Source organism: Hyla sarda, chromosome 6, assembly GCF_029499605.1.
Source record: "Hyla sarda isolate aHylSar1 chromosome 6, aHylSar1.hap1, whole genome shotgun sequence".
Taxonomy (NCBI): Eukaryota; Metazoa; Chordata; class Amphibia; order Anura; family Hylidae; genus Hyla; species Hyla sarda.
Genome location: NC_079194.1, coordinates 303,936,140 through 303,955,062, shown reverse-complemented (window position 1 = coordinate 303,955,062; position 18,923 = coordinate 303,936,140). Strand labels below are relative to the sequence as shown.

Sequence of the window (18,923 nt, the reverse complement as noted above, 5' to 3'; positions counted from 1 at the left end):
GATGACTTTTCCTGCATAAATTAGTTCAGCCTTCAGGTGCTCCGGTGGGCTGGAAAAGATGGATACAGTCCTAGGAAAGAGTCTCTTAGGAATGTATCCACCTTTTCCAGCCCAAGAGACTCTTTCCTGGGACTGTATCCATCTTTTCCAGCCCACGGGAGCACCTGAATGCTGAACTAATTTACGCAGGAAAAGTCATCAACTGCCGAGCCGAGAAGTTCGTGACGAATCGAATTTACTGTAAGTTCGCTCATCTCTAGTGGCTACAGTAGCGATTAGAGCAGCAATTGTAGTGACTTTGTTGCAATCTTTGAATATGTAGTATTGGTGCACAGCATCACTCACCCTCCTCCTCGGCTGTTGGTGATCCCGCCAGGCAGCGATACTCACGGATAGTGTTCTCGGTAGATCGCGAACCTCTGCAGACCGCGGTATCCTGTGATTGGTGAAGGCTGCCTGTTATGCCGATCTGGATCGTAGCCTGGGTGAGTGGTTCTCCGGTTGGCTGTCGGTGTCCTGGACTAGCACAGAAAGGCGTCCGGTCTGGGGAAGACGTGTCCAGGAACTTAGCTGCCCGGGGCTGTGGGTGCAAGACTGGGAGCAGCTGAGTGTCCGAATGATGCGCTAGCTGCGCGCGTGTTGTGGTGGTCCCAAATCTGTGGGCATCCAGCGGTTGCTGGCCACAATGGGTGGATATAGAGTCTTTAAAAGTGGTATAGACTTATATGATATGGTGCTTTGGATAGTCAGACGCGTTTCAAGGCCTGCGGGCCTTTTCTTCAGTGACAGATAAGATATATTATATTATATCTTTTCCCATTGATGCGGTTGCAGTACGGTTTTTAAACCGGAGACAAAATTGTGGTCAACCACGGTTTTGACTCCGGTTTAAAAACCGTACTGCAACCGCATACGTTTTTTTTTTAACATGGACGTCAATGGGAAACGCAATGTATACGGTTCCATATGGGAAAAACGTATATGTTTTTACTTTGCACATGCGCATTTGAATCCGAAAGTTCCCACCCAAGACCCCTCCCATTAAAAATGGACAAAGTTTTCAAAAACGTATGGTTTTTTTTCTATAAAAACTGACGGAACTGTATGCACTTTTAAAATCAGTATACTGTTTAAAAACGCATACAGTTTTTCCCATACTGTTCCATCCGTTTTTTTGCCATACGGTTTTCTTTAGATAAACGGATTGAAAACAGTATGGCAAAAACGTGATGTGAACCCAGCCTTACACTGCATGCTCCTATTCACTGCCAGCAAGCGGAGATCTTGCAGAATGGTGAAATGAAAAGTATATTAGTAAGAGCTGTAGGTTGTGGGGGGCGCGGGGGGCTCGCTCACTCTCCTCCCGCTGGGATTCTCTCTAATCTGCCGCCATGATTGAGAAGTTAATTAAATTATCAATCAGTCCCGGGCGCAGGCGGCAGGTGCGGTGCTCGTACGGAGCGCAATGTGACGGATTTATGTGATTGCCTTCTCCCCGCGGGGTAGATCGTTTAACTCCGGCATGGCCAGAGCACCTCCATAGCTGACATTTTCACCTTTAAAGAAGGACTCTGAGAATGTATTTATTTATTGCTTATAGTGCTTACCTGTAGTAGCTAAAGTGGCAGGCGGGGGGAGTTTTCAGCCTCACTGATTGCTATTCCATTGCTAATGATTTCCTAATTTGAATCCTCTGGCTTTGCAATGAGAGGGTGTGGAGTTTGATCACTGCACCTGTATATCTAATTAGGCGGCTGGTGCTGGAGGTCACCTGGGTGAACTGATTAGACTCATAAGTAGGTTGGGGGTCAGTTCACATTATGTGCAGTTTTGTTGTATTTTCATATTCAAATTTTGTATTCTTTTTTTTTTTATTTATTTTTTTATTTTAAGAGAAGTCTATAATCAGAATTAAGTTTTTTTTTATTTGAAGATTTTATCTTTTTTAGGCTTTGTTCACACATTGCATTTTTCCTACATTTTATACACCTTTTTTACAGCAATTTTTACCAAATCACAAATTAGGCTTTTTTCTCTCTCTTTGTGTTGATGTGCACAATATTTGCAGCGATTTCTCTGAATCTCTGAAAAAAGTCCAGGAGCGCTATTCTTAAAATTTTGCCACCTAAAAGCAAAGCTGAACAAAATCGCTGCACATGCTGCGACCAATTCGGGTCCATAGCACATTTTTGTATTCCTAGTTGAATTCTTAGTAAGTATCCTTATTCTCCAGAGCCACCTGTTCTGCGCCCTCCTCCTCCACTGTCCTTCCTCCTGTACCCCCACACCTCTTAAACCCTCCCTTCCTTCCTCCCGCGCCCCTCTTCTTCCCGCGCCTCTCCCCTTCTTCCAGCGCCTCTCCCCTTCCTCCCGCGCCTCTCCCCTTGCTCCCGCTCCCCTCCCTTCCTCCCGCGCCCCTCCATTTCTTCCCGCGCCTCTCCATTTCTTCCCGCGCCTCTCCCCTTCTTCCCGCGCCTCTCCCCTTCTTCCCGCGCCTCTCCCCTTCTTCCCGCGCCTCTCCCCTTCTTCCCGCGCCTCTCCCCTTCTTCCCGCGCCTCTCCCCTTCTTCCCGCGCCTCTCCCCTTCCTCCCGCGCCTCTCCCCTTGCTCCCGCTCCCCTCCCTTCCTCCCGCGCCCCTCCCCTTCTTCCCGCGCCTCTCCCCTTCTTCCCGCGCCTCTCCCCTTCCTCCCGCGCCTCTCCCCTTCCTCCCGCACCCCTCCCCTTCCTCCCGCGCCCCTCCCCTTCCTCCCGCGCCCCTCCCCTTCCTCCCGCGCCCCTCCCCTTTCTCCCCTCCCCTTCCTGCCGAGCCCCTCCCTTCCTCCCGTGCCCCTCCCCTTGCTCCCGCGCCCCTCCCCTTTCTCCCCTCCCCTTCCTGCCGTGCCCCTCCCCTTGCTCCTGCGCCCCTCCACTTGCTCCCCTCCCGCTCCCTTCCTCCCGCACCCTCCATTTCTTCCCGCGCCTCTCCATTTCTTCCCGCGCCCCTCCCCTTCTTCCTGCGCCTCTCCCCTTCTTCCCGTGCCTCTCCCCTTCTTCCCGCGCCTCTCCCCTTCTTCCCGCGCCTCTCCCCTTCTTCCCGCGCCTCTCCCCTTCCTCCCGCGCCTCTCCCCTTGCTCCCGCTCCCCTCCCTTCCTCCCGCGCCCCTCCCCTTCTTCCCGCGCCTCTCCCCTTCTTCCCGCGCCTCTCCCCTTCTTCCAGCGCCTCTCCCCTTGCTCCCGCTCCCCTCCCTTCCTCCCGCGCCCCTCCCCTTCTTCCCGCGCCCCTCCCCTTTCTCCCCTCCCCTTCCTGCCGAGCCCCTCCCTTCCTCCCGTGCCCCTCCCCTTGCTCCCGCGCCCCTCCCCTTTCTCCCCTCCCCTTCCTGCCGTGCCCCTCCCCTTGCTCCTGCGCCCCTCCACTTGCTCCCCTCCCGCTCCCCTCCTCCCGCGCCCCTCCACTTGCTCCGCTCCCCTCCTCCCGCGCCCCTCCCTTTCTCCTGCCCCCTCCGTGTGTATATGTGTGTATATATTACGCTGAATTATCACTGACCCGGCAACTGGTGACGACTTCCGTCGACAACCGGAAGTAGTGAATCGGCACCTGCGTACTGGGTTTGTGTACATACACCCTGCTCTCAACGGAAGTTGACACCGATTGGACATCCACGCTGCTGTCAACAGGTGAACGCCGCCTCTTGAACCGGACCTCAGATGAATTTATTAGAGTTTATATGCATGGTACACTATTGAATCACTGTATTATATGAATAATATGTAAGCACTATATATGATTGTATACCGCGGTATTTATAACACATATACATGAGACCAATGATGGTCTATTGGAGTACTTTTCTAGTTTGTTTTGATTTTGGTTTGGGCACACCCCCCCCCCCCTCCCTCATTTGTGTATTCAATTGAAGGGCCTATATATATATATACACGCTTGTATAATGTTTGATATGCTTGAGAAAGGCTTTATTGTTGAGCCGAAACGTAGCTTTTCTGCACAGATGTGTGAATAAACCCAACGCTTTCATTGGTATACTGGTGTGCCGCTTCTGCTTGATTCTACATATATATATATATATATATATATATATATATATATATATATATAATCCGTGGTTAGATGGACGGTGACACTCGTGGACTGATGTGACCGATTAGCCGCTGATTTCCTCTTTCTTAGTATCCGGAGAGCGAGACCTTGTTATCGGATAAATGGCGAATCAGCGCTTTGTATTTTCCTCCATTAAGAGCAGCGACTATTGTTCTGCCGCCATTACCTCTCTATTGTACCAGGGGAAGTAGTAATGGCTTCAGTGTCCCGCGGCGGGATAGACGAGTGTTACGTGTTCCTGATACGGCGCCATTTACTGTCAGCGGATATCGGATGCGTTTTGTAGCATAAACATTGTTCCATGGATGCAGCGTACAGAACGGCGGTTGGTTTGTCTTGGCGACACATAAACACCCCTGTTGCCAAACTACAACTCCCATCAGGCCCCGACAGCCAATGGCCACAGGATGAAATCCTCCATACTTTACACTGCAGGAAAGTGAAACATTTTACCAATTAGATTCTGTATTAATAGGATCTTCTGCTCCAGGGAAGGTTTTGTGATGTTCTGGATTATCAGGGAGGGGATTCGCCGTTTCTGTATAGCGCTGCTGTGCCGTACATACGCCTTGGCTCGCTCCCAGCCGCGCGGTGAGCTCTGCTATGTTTTTCGTTTGAGCCTCAGTGGATACAATATCGCTGACCAGAACAATATACTCCATCGTTGATGATAAATTGTGTTTTGTTTTCCCGCCGGTCCGTCTGGAATAACTTGTGCGCAGAGACGGCGGCGGACATTGCGGTGGCGGCAAGGAAGAGCGATTTGTACCGCAGCCGGAAAAATGACATGTCCTATAATCCGGCACGCAAAGCAAACTCGACGGCTCCATTAAGTTACATGTGATGCAAAATTCCATTGTGAAACATTTTCAAGGCCTCTGCTTGCTGTCAGTGTATGGGATTCCTATTACTGTACAGAGGATGAAAACCTGTAGTGACCCAGTCCTGGGGGCTCCAGATTATTGTATCCAGACCGATCAGACTGACCAGACATTTTATCTGCACTTGATACATTGAAAGCAAGCAGAGATCTTGTCCAGGTTGCTACAAGGTATCAGTCTGGAGTTTGATCGCTCTTTAGAAGTTATCAGAACCAATCCGACTTGTTAGAAGAACTGAATCACTATGGGCTTTTATTCACATACAGCACTGACAGCAAGCAGATATCTTATCCTGACAGCTTGCAGTGCAAAAAAAAAATTAAAAATGCATTTGGTTTTTCTGGAGTCTAATTGTTTTGGATAACAATCACTAGAACACCCGCAACTGTATTAGCATAGTGACCGGCTTAATCCCATGCACTGACAGCAAGCAGAGATCTTGCCAGTTTGCTACAATGTATCCATGCAGGAAAAGAGGAATTGTTTTTTTTCTAGGGTTGTTTCCTTTGTCTGACAATCATTAGAACCCCTGGGTTGTATCTGCATAGTAACAAGCATAATACCATACACTGACAGCAATCAGAGATCTTGTCCTGATAGTTTGCTACAGTGTATCAGTGCAGGAAAAATTCATTAGTATAATTGCTTTGGATAACAATCATTAGAAGCTCTCGGCTGTATCATACATTGTAGTAATCTGGACAAGATCTCTGCTTGCTGTCAGTGCATGGGATTATGTTACGATGTACTGGGTGAAAACTTGCACTGACCCAGTCCTACTGATGGCTGTTATCCAAAGCAATAAGACTAATGCATTTTTTTCCTGCCCTGATACATTGTAGCAAACAATCAGGAAAAGATCTCTGCTTGCTGTCAGTGTATGGGATTAGGCTGGTTACTATGCTAATACATCTGAGGGATCCTAATGACTGTTCTCGAAGAAATTACACTCTAAAAAAACAACGTATGCATTTTTCCTGCATGGATACATTGCAACAAACTATCAGAACAAGATCTCTGCTTGCTGTCACTGACTCCCAGACTGAAGCATTAACCTGCGCTCATACCTTTAAGCTCAGAGAATTTGTCCAGCCTGGGTACAACTGTAACAGATCCTCAGCTGTGAGAAGAATTGGGTCAATGAAAGACCTTTCCGCCTCCAGGTGTAAACAAGCATGTAGTTGCGGTCACTGTTCCATGGCAGCAAGCGGAGATCTTAACAGTATTTCAGTTTTGGCGGCTTTGGACATTCTGTGACCGCAATCCTGTCGGATGCAGCTGCAGCAATTCATGCGTCACAATGCGACCACTTCCCTGACCAGCAACGCAGCGAGTCCAACAGGATTGTGCATGTTTGCTGCATCGCACCGCGCCAAAGTCGCCATTGTAGCCCCGATGAACTGTCCGCCTATCGCGCAAAATTACTCAGCATTTTTTTTGTTTTTCAATGTTTCTGGATCTTTCTCTGTCGGCTTTAATTACGAGTCGTCGCTGCTAGAAACGCTGATGGAGACGAGCGGCGTCATCCGGGCTAATTAACTATGACAGGGAACCGAGCGAGCCGCCAGCGGGAAGGGTCTAATGAGCGTCCGCGCCTCACATGGTCCGGTCCGGGGGCACTCACCGTCATATGTCAGGGATACAAAACTAATTACTCACCATCCATATCCACCACCCAGCTTTCCCGGGGCTCTTCAAAAATGGCAGAAGAGTTTAACCCCCTGAGAAAAATTCACCCAGCTTTTCCATACTCCGGAGCGTCCAATCTGTCTAGTAATGTAGCAGTGTGGATTGTACCCAGCGGCAACGCAGGTGTTTAGCCGCTTATCTCTGAACTGGTTGTTACCGTGTATCGGTGTAGACCAGTATTCTCCAAACTGTAGCCCTCTAGATGTTGCAGAACTAAAAGTCCCAGCATGCCTGGACAATCAACAGCTGCAACATCTTGAGGGCCACAGTTTGGAGGCCACTGGACTATACTGATACACTATAACAAACCCTCACCTGAGGACAAGCAGGGCTCTGTACACCGAGGACAAGCGGGGCCCTGTACGCCGAGGACAAGCGGGGCTCTGTACACCGAGGACAAGCGGGGCCCTGTACACCGAGGACAAGCGGGGCCCTGTACGCCGAGGACAAGCGGGGCCCTGTACGCCGAGGACAAGCGGGGCCCTGTACGCCGAGGACAAGCGGGGCCCTGTACGCCGAGGACAAGCGGGGCCCTGTACGCCGAGGACAAGCGGGGCCCTGTACGCCGAGGACAAGCGGGGCCCTGTACGCCGAGGACAAGCGGGGCCCTGTACGCCGAGGACAAGCGGGGCCCTGTACGCCGAGGACAAGCGGGGCCCTGTACGCCGAGGACAAGCGGGGCCCTGTACGCCGAGGACAAGCGGGGCCCTGTACACCTAGGACAAGCGGGGCCCTGTACACCGAGGACAAGCGGGGCCCTGTACACCGAGGACAAGCGGGGCCCTGTACACCGAGGACAAGCGGGGCCCTGTACACCGAGGACAAAAATTTTATAAGAAGGGAGTTCAAAGTTCACAACCTTCTATTATATTTTCCACCAGTTCACTGCTTGCTGTCAGTGAATGGATAATTCTTGTTTCCTTTCAGAAAATTAAAAGTCCGCACCAACCTAATACTTCTTACTTGTGATAATCCTTATAACCTGTATCAGTATTTCCCATCCTGTGTGCCTCCAGCTGTTGCAAAACTACAACTCCCAGCATGCCCGGACAGCCAAAGGCTGTCCGGGCATGCTGGGAGTTGTAGTTTTGCAACAGCTGAAGACACCCTGGTTTGGAGAACACTGATCTTTATGACACCCTGGACATCAGTATTGTGATACATTTTACCTGCACTGATACATTGTAGCAAACCATCAGAGTCTGATTCTTCTGCGCAGCTTTTTGCCATTAGCAACAATGTCTGCGCTGGAAGTCCCCCTGTAGATCGTCCTCGCGGCGCTTTCTTCTGCGATACATTACCATGGCGTCTCGGCGCTCGCCAAACGTGGCGAATAAATTGACAAGTTAATCTGCTAGAAAATTGCATTTACAGCTTCCGAGTAAAACTGTTTGTTTCTTTAGAAAACCAACACAGATCTGTCTGCGAGCGTCAGAGCCGGTATTATAGTATATAGCAGTATTATAGTATTTATAGTCTTGTATATAGGCGGCAGTATTATAGTAGTTATATTCTTGTATATAGGAGCAGTATTATAGTAGTTATATTCTTGTATATGGGAGTATTATAGTAGTTATATTCTTGTATATAGGGGCAGTATTATAGTAGTTATATTCTTGTATATAGGAGGCAGTATTATAGTAGTTATATCCTTGTATATAGGAGCAGTATTATAGTAGATATATTCTTGTATTTAGGAGCAGTATTATAGTAGATATATTCTTGTATATAGGAGCAGTATTATAGTAGTTATATTCTTGTATATAGGGGCAGTATTATAGTAGTTATATTCTTGTATATAGGAGGCAGTATTATAGTAGTTATATCCTTGTTTATAGGAGGCAGTATTATAGTAGTTATATTCTTGTATATAGGAGCAGTATTATAGTAGTTATATTCTTGTATATAGGAGCAGTATTATAGTAGTTATATTCTTGTATATGGGGGCAGTATTATAGTAGTTATATTCTTGTATATAGGGGCAGTATTATAGTAGTTATATTCTTGTATATAGGAGCAGTATTATAGTAGTTATATTCTTGTATATAGGGGCAGTATTATAGTAGTTATATTGGTTGTATTATAGTGGTTGTGGGTATAATGTCGCTATATCTGTACTGATCACATGATACCTGCAGACAAGGTTGGTGAGTGATCTTCTTAAAGGGCCCAATGACCAGAGAATCTTAGGTTTATACTTCAGGAGCCTTATAGGAGGAGCGGCTGATATTCTACAATTGTCCATCATTCAAAGCCAATTGGTGTGAACTAAATCATATTGATTAACCTCTGATCATCCAGACTCCTTTGAGTTGATCGTTCTTTAGAAGGTCGGCAGCGCTGGTATTGAGTCTGGATGACTGTTTCCGTAGAGCGCTGTTCATGTGAATTGCATTTGTTCCACCATCTGTTTCACGCTGCTCGCCATCCCAATTGTGACTTCCTGACGAGAGCTGGACAGACTCTGAGGGAGCAGATGTCACAGCAGTCGGCGATCTCGGAGATGTCTCCTTGTTCACCGTCCTGTCCTGGCAGAAGAAATCTCATCAAAACAGTCACAAGACTTTGACATTCAAACCCTTTGGTACTGCGCTATGTAGATATGACTACAATAAGGACCGTCTGCTGCTGTGCCACAAGATGTAAGGGCAACAAGGACCGTCAGCTACCGCCACAAGATGGAAGGGCAACAAGGACCGTCAGCTACCGCCACAAGATGGAGGGGCAACAAGGACAGTCAGCTACCGCCACAAGATGTAAGGGCAACAAGGACCGTCAGCTACCGCCACAAGATGTAAGGGCAACAAGGACCGTCAGCTACCGCCACAAGATGTAAGGGCAACAAGGACCGTCAGCTACCGCCACAAGATGTAAGGGCAACAAGGACCGTCAGCTACCGCCACAAGATGTAAGGGCAATAAGGACCATCAGCTACCGCCACAAGATGGAGGGGCAACAAGGACCGTCCGCTACCGCCACAAGATGTAAGGGCAACAAGGACCGTCAGCTACCGCCACAAGATGTAAGGGCAACAAGGACCGTCAGCTACCGCCACAAGATGTAAGGGCAACAAGGACCGTCAGCTACCGCCACAAGATGTAAGGGCAACAAGGACCGTCCGCTACCGCCACAAGATGTAAGGGCAACAAGGACCATCAGCTACCGCCACAAGATGTAAGGGCAACAAGGACCGTCAGCTACCGCCACAAGATGTAAGGGCAACAAGGACCGTCAGCTACCGCCACAAGATGTAAGGGCAACAAGGACCGTCAGCTACCTCCACAAGATGTAAGGGCAACAAGGACCGTCAGCTACCGCCACAAGATGTAAGGGCAATAAGGGCCATCAGCTACCGCCACAAGATGTAAGGGCAACAAGGACCGTCAGCTACCGCCACAAGATGTAAGGGCAACAAGGACCGTCAGCTACCGCCACAAGATGTAAGGGCAACAAGGACCGTCAGCTACCTCCACAAGATGTAAGGGCAACAAGGACCGTCAGCTACCGCCACAAGATGTAAGGGCAATAAGGGCCATCAGCTACCACACCACGTAGACGTGAGATATGAGAGCAATAGGGACCCTCCGCTGCTGTGTGGGAGCATGCTGGTAAGCATGGCTGCAGCAGAGTCAGAAGTACTCCTCACCCAGCTTTCTTAAGTTCCTGCTTGGTAGGTGAATCATTCAAGACTCTTCATAACAACCAATGTGACCAACTTTTCTCCCAATTTTACAGAAATCTTACACTGGAGACACTTAAGAGGTGTCAGTAGATGGCTCTGACCGAAACACGTCTCCTCTAAGAGAGTTCTCGATGGTCTTATTAGTTATTAAAGGGGTTATCCAGGAATCGAAAAACAGAGAATTTCTTTTAAAAACTGCTCCCCATCTGTCTCCAGTTCTTCAGCTCTGTTCCATTGAAGTGAATGGAGCCAAGTTGTAATACCGCACCCAACCTGGAGACAGACAGGAAGCGGTTATCTGTTTTTCGATTGGACAGATGGATGGGATGAAAGGCAAATGGGAGAAAGGATAGAAGGAAAAACCGCCTCCTGGAGGAAGGATGGTCCAAATTAAGGAGGGACTGCTAGACAGAAGCAAAGAACAGCCCACCGGAAAAGTAAGGACAGAAGAACGACCAAAGAAGGAACATCTGGCTTAAAGGAAGGTGTGTATGGAGCCTCTCTAAAGATGAGAGAAGGATCAGACCCTTTTGTTCTCAGGGGAGATAAGCAGCTGCCAGAGGAGTCCGGAGGGTGGAGGACGGAGGAGTCTGGAGCAGGGTGGAGGACAGAGGAGTCTGGAGCAGGGTGGAGGACAGAGGAGTCTGGAGGGAGGAGGAGGACAGAGGAGCCTGGAGCAAGGTGGAGGACAGAGGAGCCTGGAGGGAGGGAGGGGGATGAGAGGAGCCGAGATGGAGGAAGGGGGGGGGGGACTAGAGGAGGAGGACAGAGGAGCCTGGAGGGAGGGAGGGGGATGAGAGGAGCCGAGATGGAGGAAGGGGGGGGGGGGGGACTAGAGGAGGACAGAGGAGCCTGGAGGGAGGGAGGGGGATGAGAGGAGCAGAGATGGAGGAAGGGGGGGGGCACTAGAGGAGGAGGACAGAGGAGCCTGGAGGGAGGGAGGGGGATTAGAGGAGCCGAGATGGAGGAATGGGGGGGGGGGACTAGAGGAGGACAGAGGAGCCTGGAGGGAGGGAGGGGGATGAGAGGAGCCGAGATGGAGGAAGGGGGGGGCACTAGAGGAGGAGGACAGAGGAGCCTGGAGGGAGGGGGGTGAGAGGAGCCGAGATGGAGGAATGGGGGGGGGGGGAACTAGAGGAGGACAGAGGAGCCTGGAGGGAGGGAGGGGGATGAGAGGAGCCGAGATGGAGGAAGGGGGGGGGGACTAGAGGAGGACAGAGGAGCCTGGAGGGAGGGAGGGGGATGAGAGGAGCAGAGATGGAGGAAGGGGGGGGGGCACTAGAGGAGGAGGACAGAGGAGCCTGGAGGGAGGGAGGGGGATTAGAGGAGCCGAGATGGAGGAATGGGGGGGGGGGGGACTAGAGGAGGACAGAGGAGCCTGGAGGGAGGGAGGGGGATGAGAGGAGCCGAGATGGAGGAAGGGGGGGCACTAGAGGAGGAGGACAGAGGAGCCTGGAGGGAGGGGGGTGAGAGGAGCCGAGATGGAGGAATGGGGGGGGGGAACTAGAGGAGGACAGAGGAGCCTGGAGGGAGGGAGGGGGATGAGAGGAGCCGAGATGGAGGAAGGGGGGGGGGACTAGAGGAGGAGGACAGAGGAGCCTGGAGGGAGGGAGGGGGATGAGAGGAGCCGAGATGGAGGAAGTAGGGGGGGGACTAGAGGAGGAGGACAGAGGAGCCTGGAGGGAGGGAGGGGGATGAGAGGAGCCGAGATGGAGGAAGGGGGGGGGGGGGTACTAGAGGAGGAGGACAGAGAAGTCTGGAGGGAGGGAGGGGGATGAGAGGAGCCGAGATGGAGGAAGGGGGGGGGGACTAGAGGAGGAGGATAGAGGAGCCTTGAGGAAGGGAGGGGGATGAGAGGAGCCGAGATGGAGGAAGGGGGGGGGGGACTAGAGGAGGAGGACAGAGGAGCCTGGAGGGAGGGAGGGGGATGAGAGGAGCCGAGATGGAGGAAGGGGGGGGGGACTAGAGGAGGAGGATAGAGGAGCCTTGAGGAAGGGAGGGGGATGAGAGGAGCCGAGATGGAGGAAGGGGGGGACTGAAGGAGTCTGGAGGAGGACAGAGTAGCTGGGAGAGGAGGGAAAGAGGATGAGAGAAGTGATCAGGGAGGGAAGGAGGAGCCTAGAGGAAGGGGACAAAGGAGCCCAGAGGGAGGGAGGAAGAGATGAGTTGGTAGAAAGGGAGGGAAAGAGGATGAGGAGGGACAAGGGGGGAGGAGATGTTTGGGAGGGAGAAAAGAAGGTGATGGGAATCTGGTGGCAGAGAACAGAGGGGTCTGGCATTGGCTTTCTTCCCTCCCCATTGAGAGCACATGCACACTCTGCTGAGCCCACAGTGCATGTATATGGGGAAGGGTCTCCTAGAGGAAAAGTAATCGGCCAAACCTGCGATGTGAAGTTAGGACGAGTTTATGGAGAAGGAGACGTGTGACGCCTGATGCTCTGGATCTGTCTCCAGGATTCCGAATCATCAGAATAAATATACAGTAACGTGATCGGCCGTAGAGCGAAGATCCGGGCGTTGGAGATGGAAATTTCTCATCTCACTGCGGAGCAGAATTGTCCAGAATAATATTTTGCGGCGGTGGCGACATTATCGCGTTCTCGCCGTATAATATCTACTCTGGGGAAAGGTTCATTTTGTGTAAGTTCTGCCGCCGCGATCTCCGAAGCCATTAATAAGATGAGGCCAAATGAGGCTTCTGCGTCTTCCACTTCTATTACTTTCTAACAAAAGATCCAGAATACGATAAAACCCTTTATTTTCACTGCAGCTGAGGCGCCAATCGCACGGGCGAGAACTTTGCATTTAGACGACATTCTGCCAGGTTATTGTCTCTCGCGCTATTCGAGTCATTGGAGCCGCGTTATGTAAATGAGCGAACGGAAAGGAAATTATTACTAATGTGCTGATTATATGGAGCGCGGAGTGAAGGAATCTTGTGTCCTTAAGGGAGAACTCCACCATTATACGTTTTATTGTAGGTACATAGGGAGGACTTTATCTTTGGTTTTCCCTTTTTTTTGCTAATATTTTTGCGCAACTCATTTAGACTTAAAAAAAAAAAAAAAAAAAGTATCTGAATTTAATGTAGTGTTATCAGTCATTTATCAATGAGTTCAGCTCCGGGTATAATACAGGATATAACTCAGGATCAGTACAGGATAAGTAATGTAATGTATGTACACAGTGACCTCACCAGCAGAATAGTGAGTACAGCTCTGGGGTATAATACAGGATAGAACTCAGGATCAGTACAGGATAAGTAATGTAATGTATGTACACAGTGATCTCACCAGCAGAATAGTGAGTACAGCTCTGGGGTATAATACAGGATATAACTCAGGATCAGTACAGGATAAGTAATGTAATGTATGTACACAGTGATCTCACCAGCAGAATAGTGATTACAGCTCTGGAGTATAATACAGGATATAACTCAGGATCAGTACAGGATAAGTAATGTAATGTATGTACACAGTGACCTCACCAGCAGAATAGTGAGTACAGCTCTGGAGTATAATACAGGATATAACTCCGGATCAGTACAGGATAAGTAATGTAATGTATGTACACAGTGACCTCACCAGCAGAATAGTGAGTTCAGCTCCGGGGTATAATACAGGATATAACTCAGGATCAGTACAGGATAAGTAATAAAATATATGTACACAGTGATCTCACCAGCAGAATAGTGAGTACAGTTCTGGAGTATAATACGGGATATAATTCAGGATCAGTACAGGATAAATAATGTAATGTATGTACACAGTGACCTCACCAGCAGAATAGTGAGTACAGCTCTGGGGTATAATACAGGATATAACTCAGGATCAGTACAGGATAAGTAATGTAATGTATGTACACAGTGACCTCACCAGCAGAATAGTGAGTACAGCTCTGGAGTATAATACAGGATATTACTCAGGATCAGTACAGGATAAGTAATGTAATGTATGTACACAGTGACCTCACCAGCAGAATAGTGAGTACAGCTCTGGAGTATAATACAGGATATAACTCAGGATCAGTACAGGATAAGTAATGTAATGTATGTACACAGTGACCTCACCAGCAGAATAGTGAGTACAGCTCTGGGGTATAATACAGGATATAACTCAGGATCAGTACAGGATAAGTAATGTAATGTATGTACATAGTGATCTCACCAGCAGAATAGTGAGTACAGCTCTGGAGTATAATACAGGATATAACTCAGGATCAGTACAGGATAAGTAATGTAATGTATGTACACAGTGATCTCACCAGCAGAATAGTGAGTACAGCTCTGGGGTATAATACAGGATATAACTCAGGATCAGTACAGGATAAGTAATGTAATGTATGTACACAGTGACCTCACCAGCAGAATAGTGAGTACAGCTCTGGGGTATAATACAGGATATAACTCAGGATCAGTACAGGATAAGTAATGTAATGTATGTACACAGTGATCTCACCAGCAGAATAGTGAGTACAGCTCTGGGGTATAATACAGAATATAACCAGGGATCAGTAATGTGATTTATTGCGATGGATTCTGGGTATAATGGCGCCTATTCATTATTTTCGTCTCCTCGTAATTCTTTATTCGATTTCATTTCCGCATTGATAATAATTTCTTTATATGAAATGTAGATTTATGTTACTTATTTCCTTCAGCGATGAAACTTGACATTGAATATCAACAAAGCATTAAATATCATGTCCGCTCCTATTGTTTTGCTGTCAAAATGTGCAAATCTTAACAATGGGATCGTCTTACATCATGTGTACGGCTCGCTCGCTGTCAGGCACATTGGCGCGGCAATTATGTTTCACGTTCCTCATATACAATGTATCTTGTTTCCATTGTGTTCCTCCAGGAGAAAGTGACATTGTAGCGGAATCACACAATGTATGGCGCCCCCTCCCCCCGTGCTTCTTCTCACGTGTAATTATCTCAAGGTGTTTTGGGTATTTTGTTTTTTTATTACGTTTTTTTTTTCTTCTTCCTCGGCCGTTTCGTTATTTTTAGACGTGTGATATAAACAGCAGATGGGGATCGGGGATTGCGGCATATGCGGTTGAGTGGGATGGCGGTGATGTGTGTCAGCGCGGTACGGACGTGAACTCATTGTATCCATCTTTTTATTACAGAGGAGCTGAAGGAGAAATTGGTGCAGTACGTGGACGAGGTCAACGCGCACAAACCCGGATTCATCAAGGTTGTCCGTCACGGCAAGCAGGAGGGGCTTATCCGGTCCAGAGTCAGCGGTTGGCGAGCGGCGACGGCTCCGGTGGTGGCGTTATTCGATGCTCATGTTGAGTTTAGTGTGGGATGGTGAGTGGCTGATGTCAAACTGGTGTATATATGTGATGTCATTAGATGATGTCATGGCTGCGTCACATGACTAGCTGGATCCAACTGCGGATCACCCAGTACTGCTTGTCCACTGCCAAACTACAACTCCCAGCATGCACTCCCCATCCCCGTATACACTAGCACATGTATTCTGCAGGGGGACACTTGCCCGACCCTTCTCTCCTCTGACATCCAGAGTCAACAGAGTCAAAAGTTCATTGTACACCTAGATCCGTGTTTTCTAACCTGTGTGCCTCCAGCTGTTGCAAAACTACAACTTCCAGCATGTCCGGACAGCCAAAGGCTGTCCGGGCATGCTGGGAGTTGTAGTTTTGCAACAGCTGCAGGCACCCTAGTTTGGAAGCAATGCCTTATAAGATTATATGTTATCCAAGTCATGTGACCATGATGACATTACATTATACCCCCACTTTTTTTTTTTTTTTTTTGCGGCAGGAAACGGTGCATTTTTACCATGATTATGAAAAGAAGAAAAAAATGCCAGAATACAGCCAAAAATGTGTGAAAAACATAGTAAAAGTGTAAATGCAGACTAAAGACTTCAAGTCTTCATAAAACACCTCAATTGTGATTATAGGGTAAAAAAAAAAAAAAAAAACTTAGAATGAGAAAAATCATCGAAACTGCACATAATGTGTACTGACCCCAACCAACTTATGAGTCTATTCAGTTCACCTGGGTGACCACCAGCAGCCTTATTAGATGACCAGCTGCAGTGATCAGACACCGCCCCCTCTCTCTCTGAAAAGCCAGAGGATTCATGGGAAATGAAGGCAGCATTAGGAAATTATTTTAGTGATTGCATTGCAATCAGCATGGCTTAAAACCTTATACCGATAAAACGGGTATACCAGGCGCACACCATGCATACACAAGAACCTCTACATAATTCTCTAATTATAGTTAATGCTGCTTTGTATGGTTCTGTATTATTAGTTTTGCTGATTTCCTGTTGGCTCTCAGACTCTGTTGTTGTTTGTTCTTGTTATTCTTGCTGTTCGTTTTTTTTTCTGTTCTTGTTTGTGTTTTTTACTGATTCTGTTCCTTCTTGCTGTTCTTGTCGTTCTTGTTTGTTTTTGCTGTTCTTGTTTGTTTTTGCTGTTCTTGTTTGTTTTTGCTGTTTTTGTTCTTGTTCCTTTTTGCTGTTCTTGTTTGTTCTTGTTCCTCTTGTTCTTGTTCATTCTTGTTGTTCTTGTTGTTCTTGTTCGTTCTTGTTGTTCTTGTTCATTCTTGTTGTTCTTGTTCATTCTTGTTGTTCTTGTTCATTCTTGTTGTTCTTGTTCATTCTTGTTGTTCTTGTTCATTCTTGTTGTTCTTGCTCTTCTTGTTGTTCTTGCTCTTCTTGTTCTACTTGTTCATTGTTGCTGTTCTTGTTTGTTTTTGCTGTTTTTGTTGTCCTTGTTCTTCCTGTTTTTCTTGTTGTTGTTCTTGTTCATTTTTCTTCATCCTTGTTGTCCTTGTTCGTAGTGATTTTATGTTTTCTTCCAGTGAACTCATATTTGCTTGACGTGGTGTTGAGTTTCTCAGGCTCTGAATCCTCTTTTGTTCCTCCAGGGCGGAGCCAGTGCTGAGTCGGATCCAGGAGAACCGCAAAGTCATCATCTCGCCGTCCTTCGACAACATCAAATACGATAACTTCGAAATTGAAGAATATCCTCTGTCCGCTCAGGGATTTGACTGGGAGTTGTGGTGTCGTTATCTGAACCCTCCGAAATCTTGGTGGAAGATGGAGAATGCCACCGCTCCCATCAGGTACAATATGTCCGCCCTTCTAAGCTATAACATCTTATACCCCCTTCATGGTGGACAGATTCAGAATTCGGCTGTTTTCCTGTTGACTCTTAGGATCTTATGCCCCTGTCGGGTCAGTGTCTGGACTTCGGTTGTTGCATTTCAGGAGATGATGGGTGTTGTAGTACTTGTAGTCCAGTAACCTGATTTATCTGCAGTGCAGCAGGGTAGGGGTGTGGGGTAGACATCATCAAGTGTCATTGGGCTGGAATGATTAAATGGGGAAATGCAACAGGAGTCATGTCCTCTCTTATACATATATAGAAATACTAGCTGAGTACTCTGCCTTTTTTTGGGGGCTTCCCACCCAAACCAAACTTTGTGGGAGAGGAAATTCAACACACGCATACTGTCTGCCACCCAGCTTTTCCAGTCTCCAGAAGCCCCATCAGTGATAGGCTGCTCGTCATCCCTGCCCCCCTGCATTTATGTCTTCTCTCAGCCCGCAATAAAGCTTATCTCCCTTCCCTGCCTTCTCTTCCAGCCCCGTCTTCTCTCCCTGCCCCATCCCCTTTCTTTTTCTTGTCCTCTCTCCCTGCCCCACCCACACTAACTATTCTCTGCACCTGCCCACCTGACAGTTAAATCATACTTTACCATGACATTGGTCTGGCACCAGGATGTTTAAAACTCCCGGTCAATCTCTGCAGCCCAAGGGTAGGTGTACCGGAAGTCTCATAGACTTGCATGGGACTTCCTGTACATCTTCTTCTGATCGTGTTACTCTCTAGCTGCAGAGATAGCTCTGGAGTTTTAAACATCTTTCTGCCAGACCAATGTCATGGTAAAGTATGATTTAACTGTGCAGAGGGCTCCACTGTTTTACTTACGGGCTACGGAGTTATTGTCGGTTCATATGTTACTTCTTTGTCAAATAAAAAGTTTAGGGATGTCCCAATACCAAGTTTAATGGAAATCTCTCCAGCTGTATGGAGGTTATGCTGGAACATACATAGGTATACACATACATTTACAAACATAACAAATATATATATTATATATATATATATAAATCACATGCATACATAAATATATACAATACATACATATACATACTCACACATACACCCGTACAAACAAAATAAAAAAATATATATATATCAAATACATAAATAAATATATATATATATATATATATCTCAAATACATAAATAATATATATATATATATATATATATACACATACACACACACACACACACACACACACACATCACATGTACAAACATTATATATATATATCACACACATACATACTCATACATGTACAAACATTAAAAAAATATATATATAAATCACATACATACACTCTTACACATATATATATATATATATATATATATATATACACATATATATACACACACTATATATATATATATATATATATATATATACATAGACATACATACATACTCATATA

General features: G+C 47.4%; 1 protein-coding gene across 2 annotated transcripts in view; it reads left to right on the top strand.

The window, feature by feature from the left end:
* The window catches only part of GALNT18 (polypeptide N-acetylgalactosaminyltransferase 18), a 183,993-nt gene that overhangs the window by 120,850 nt on the left and 44,220 nt on the right, over positions 1-18,923 (top strand). For both annotated transcript variants that reach the window (XM_056527964.1, XM_056527965.1), the window contains exons 4-5: positions 15,484-15,667; positions 17,264-17,461. In XM_056527964.1, the coding sequence (XP_056383939.1) occupies positions 15,484-15,667; positions 17,264-17,461 (382 nt within the window). The remainder of the gene's footprint in view (positions 1-15,483; positions 15,668-17,263; positions 17,462-18,923) is intronic.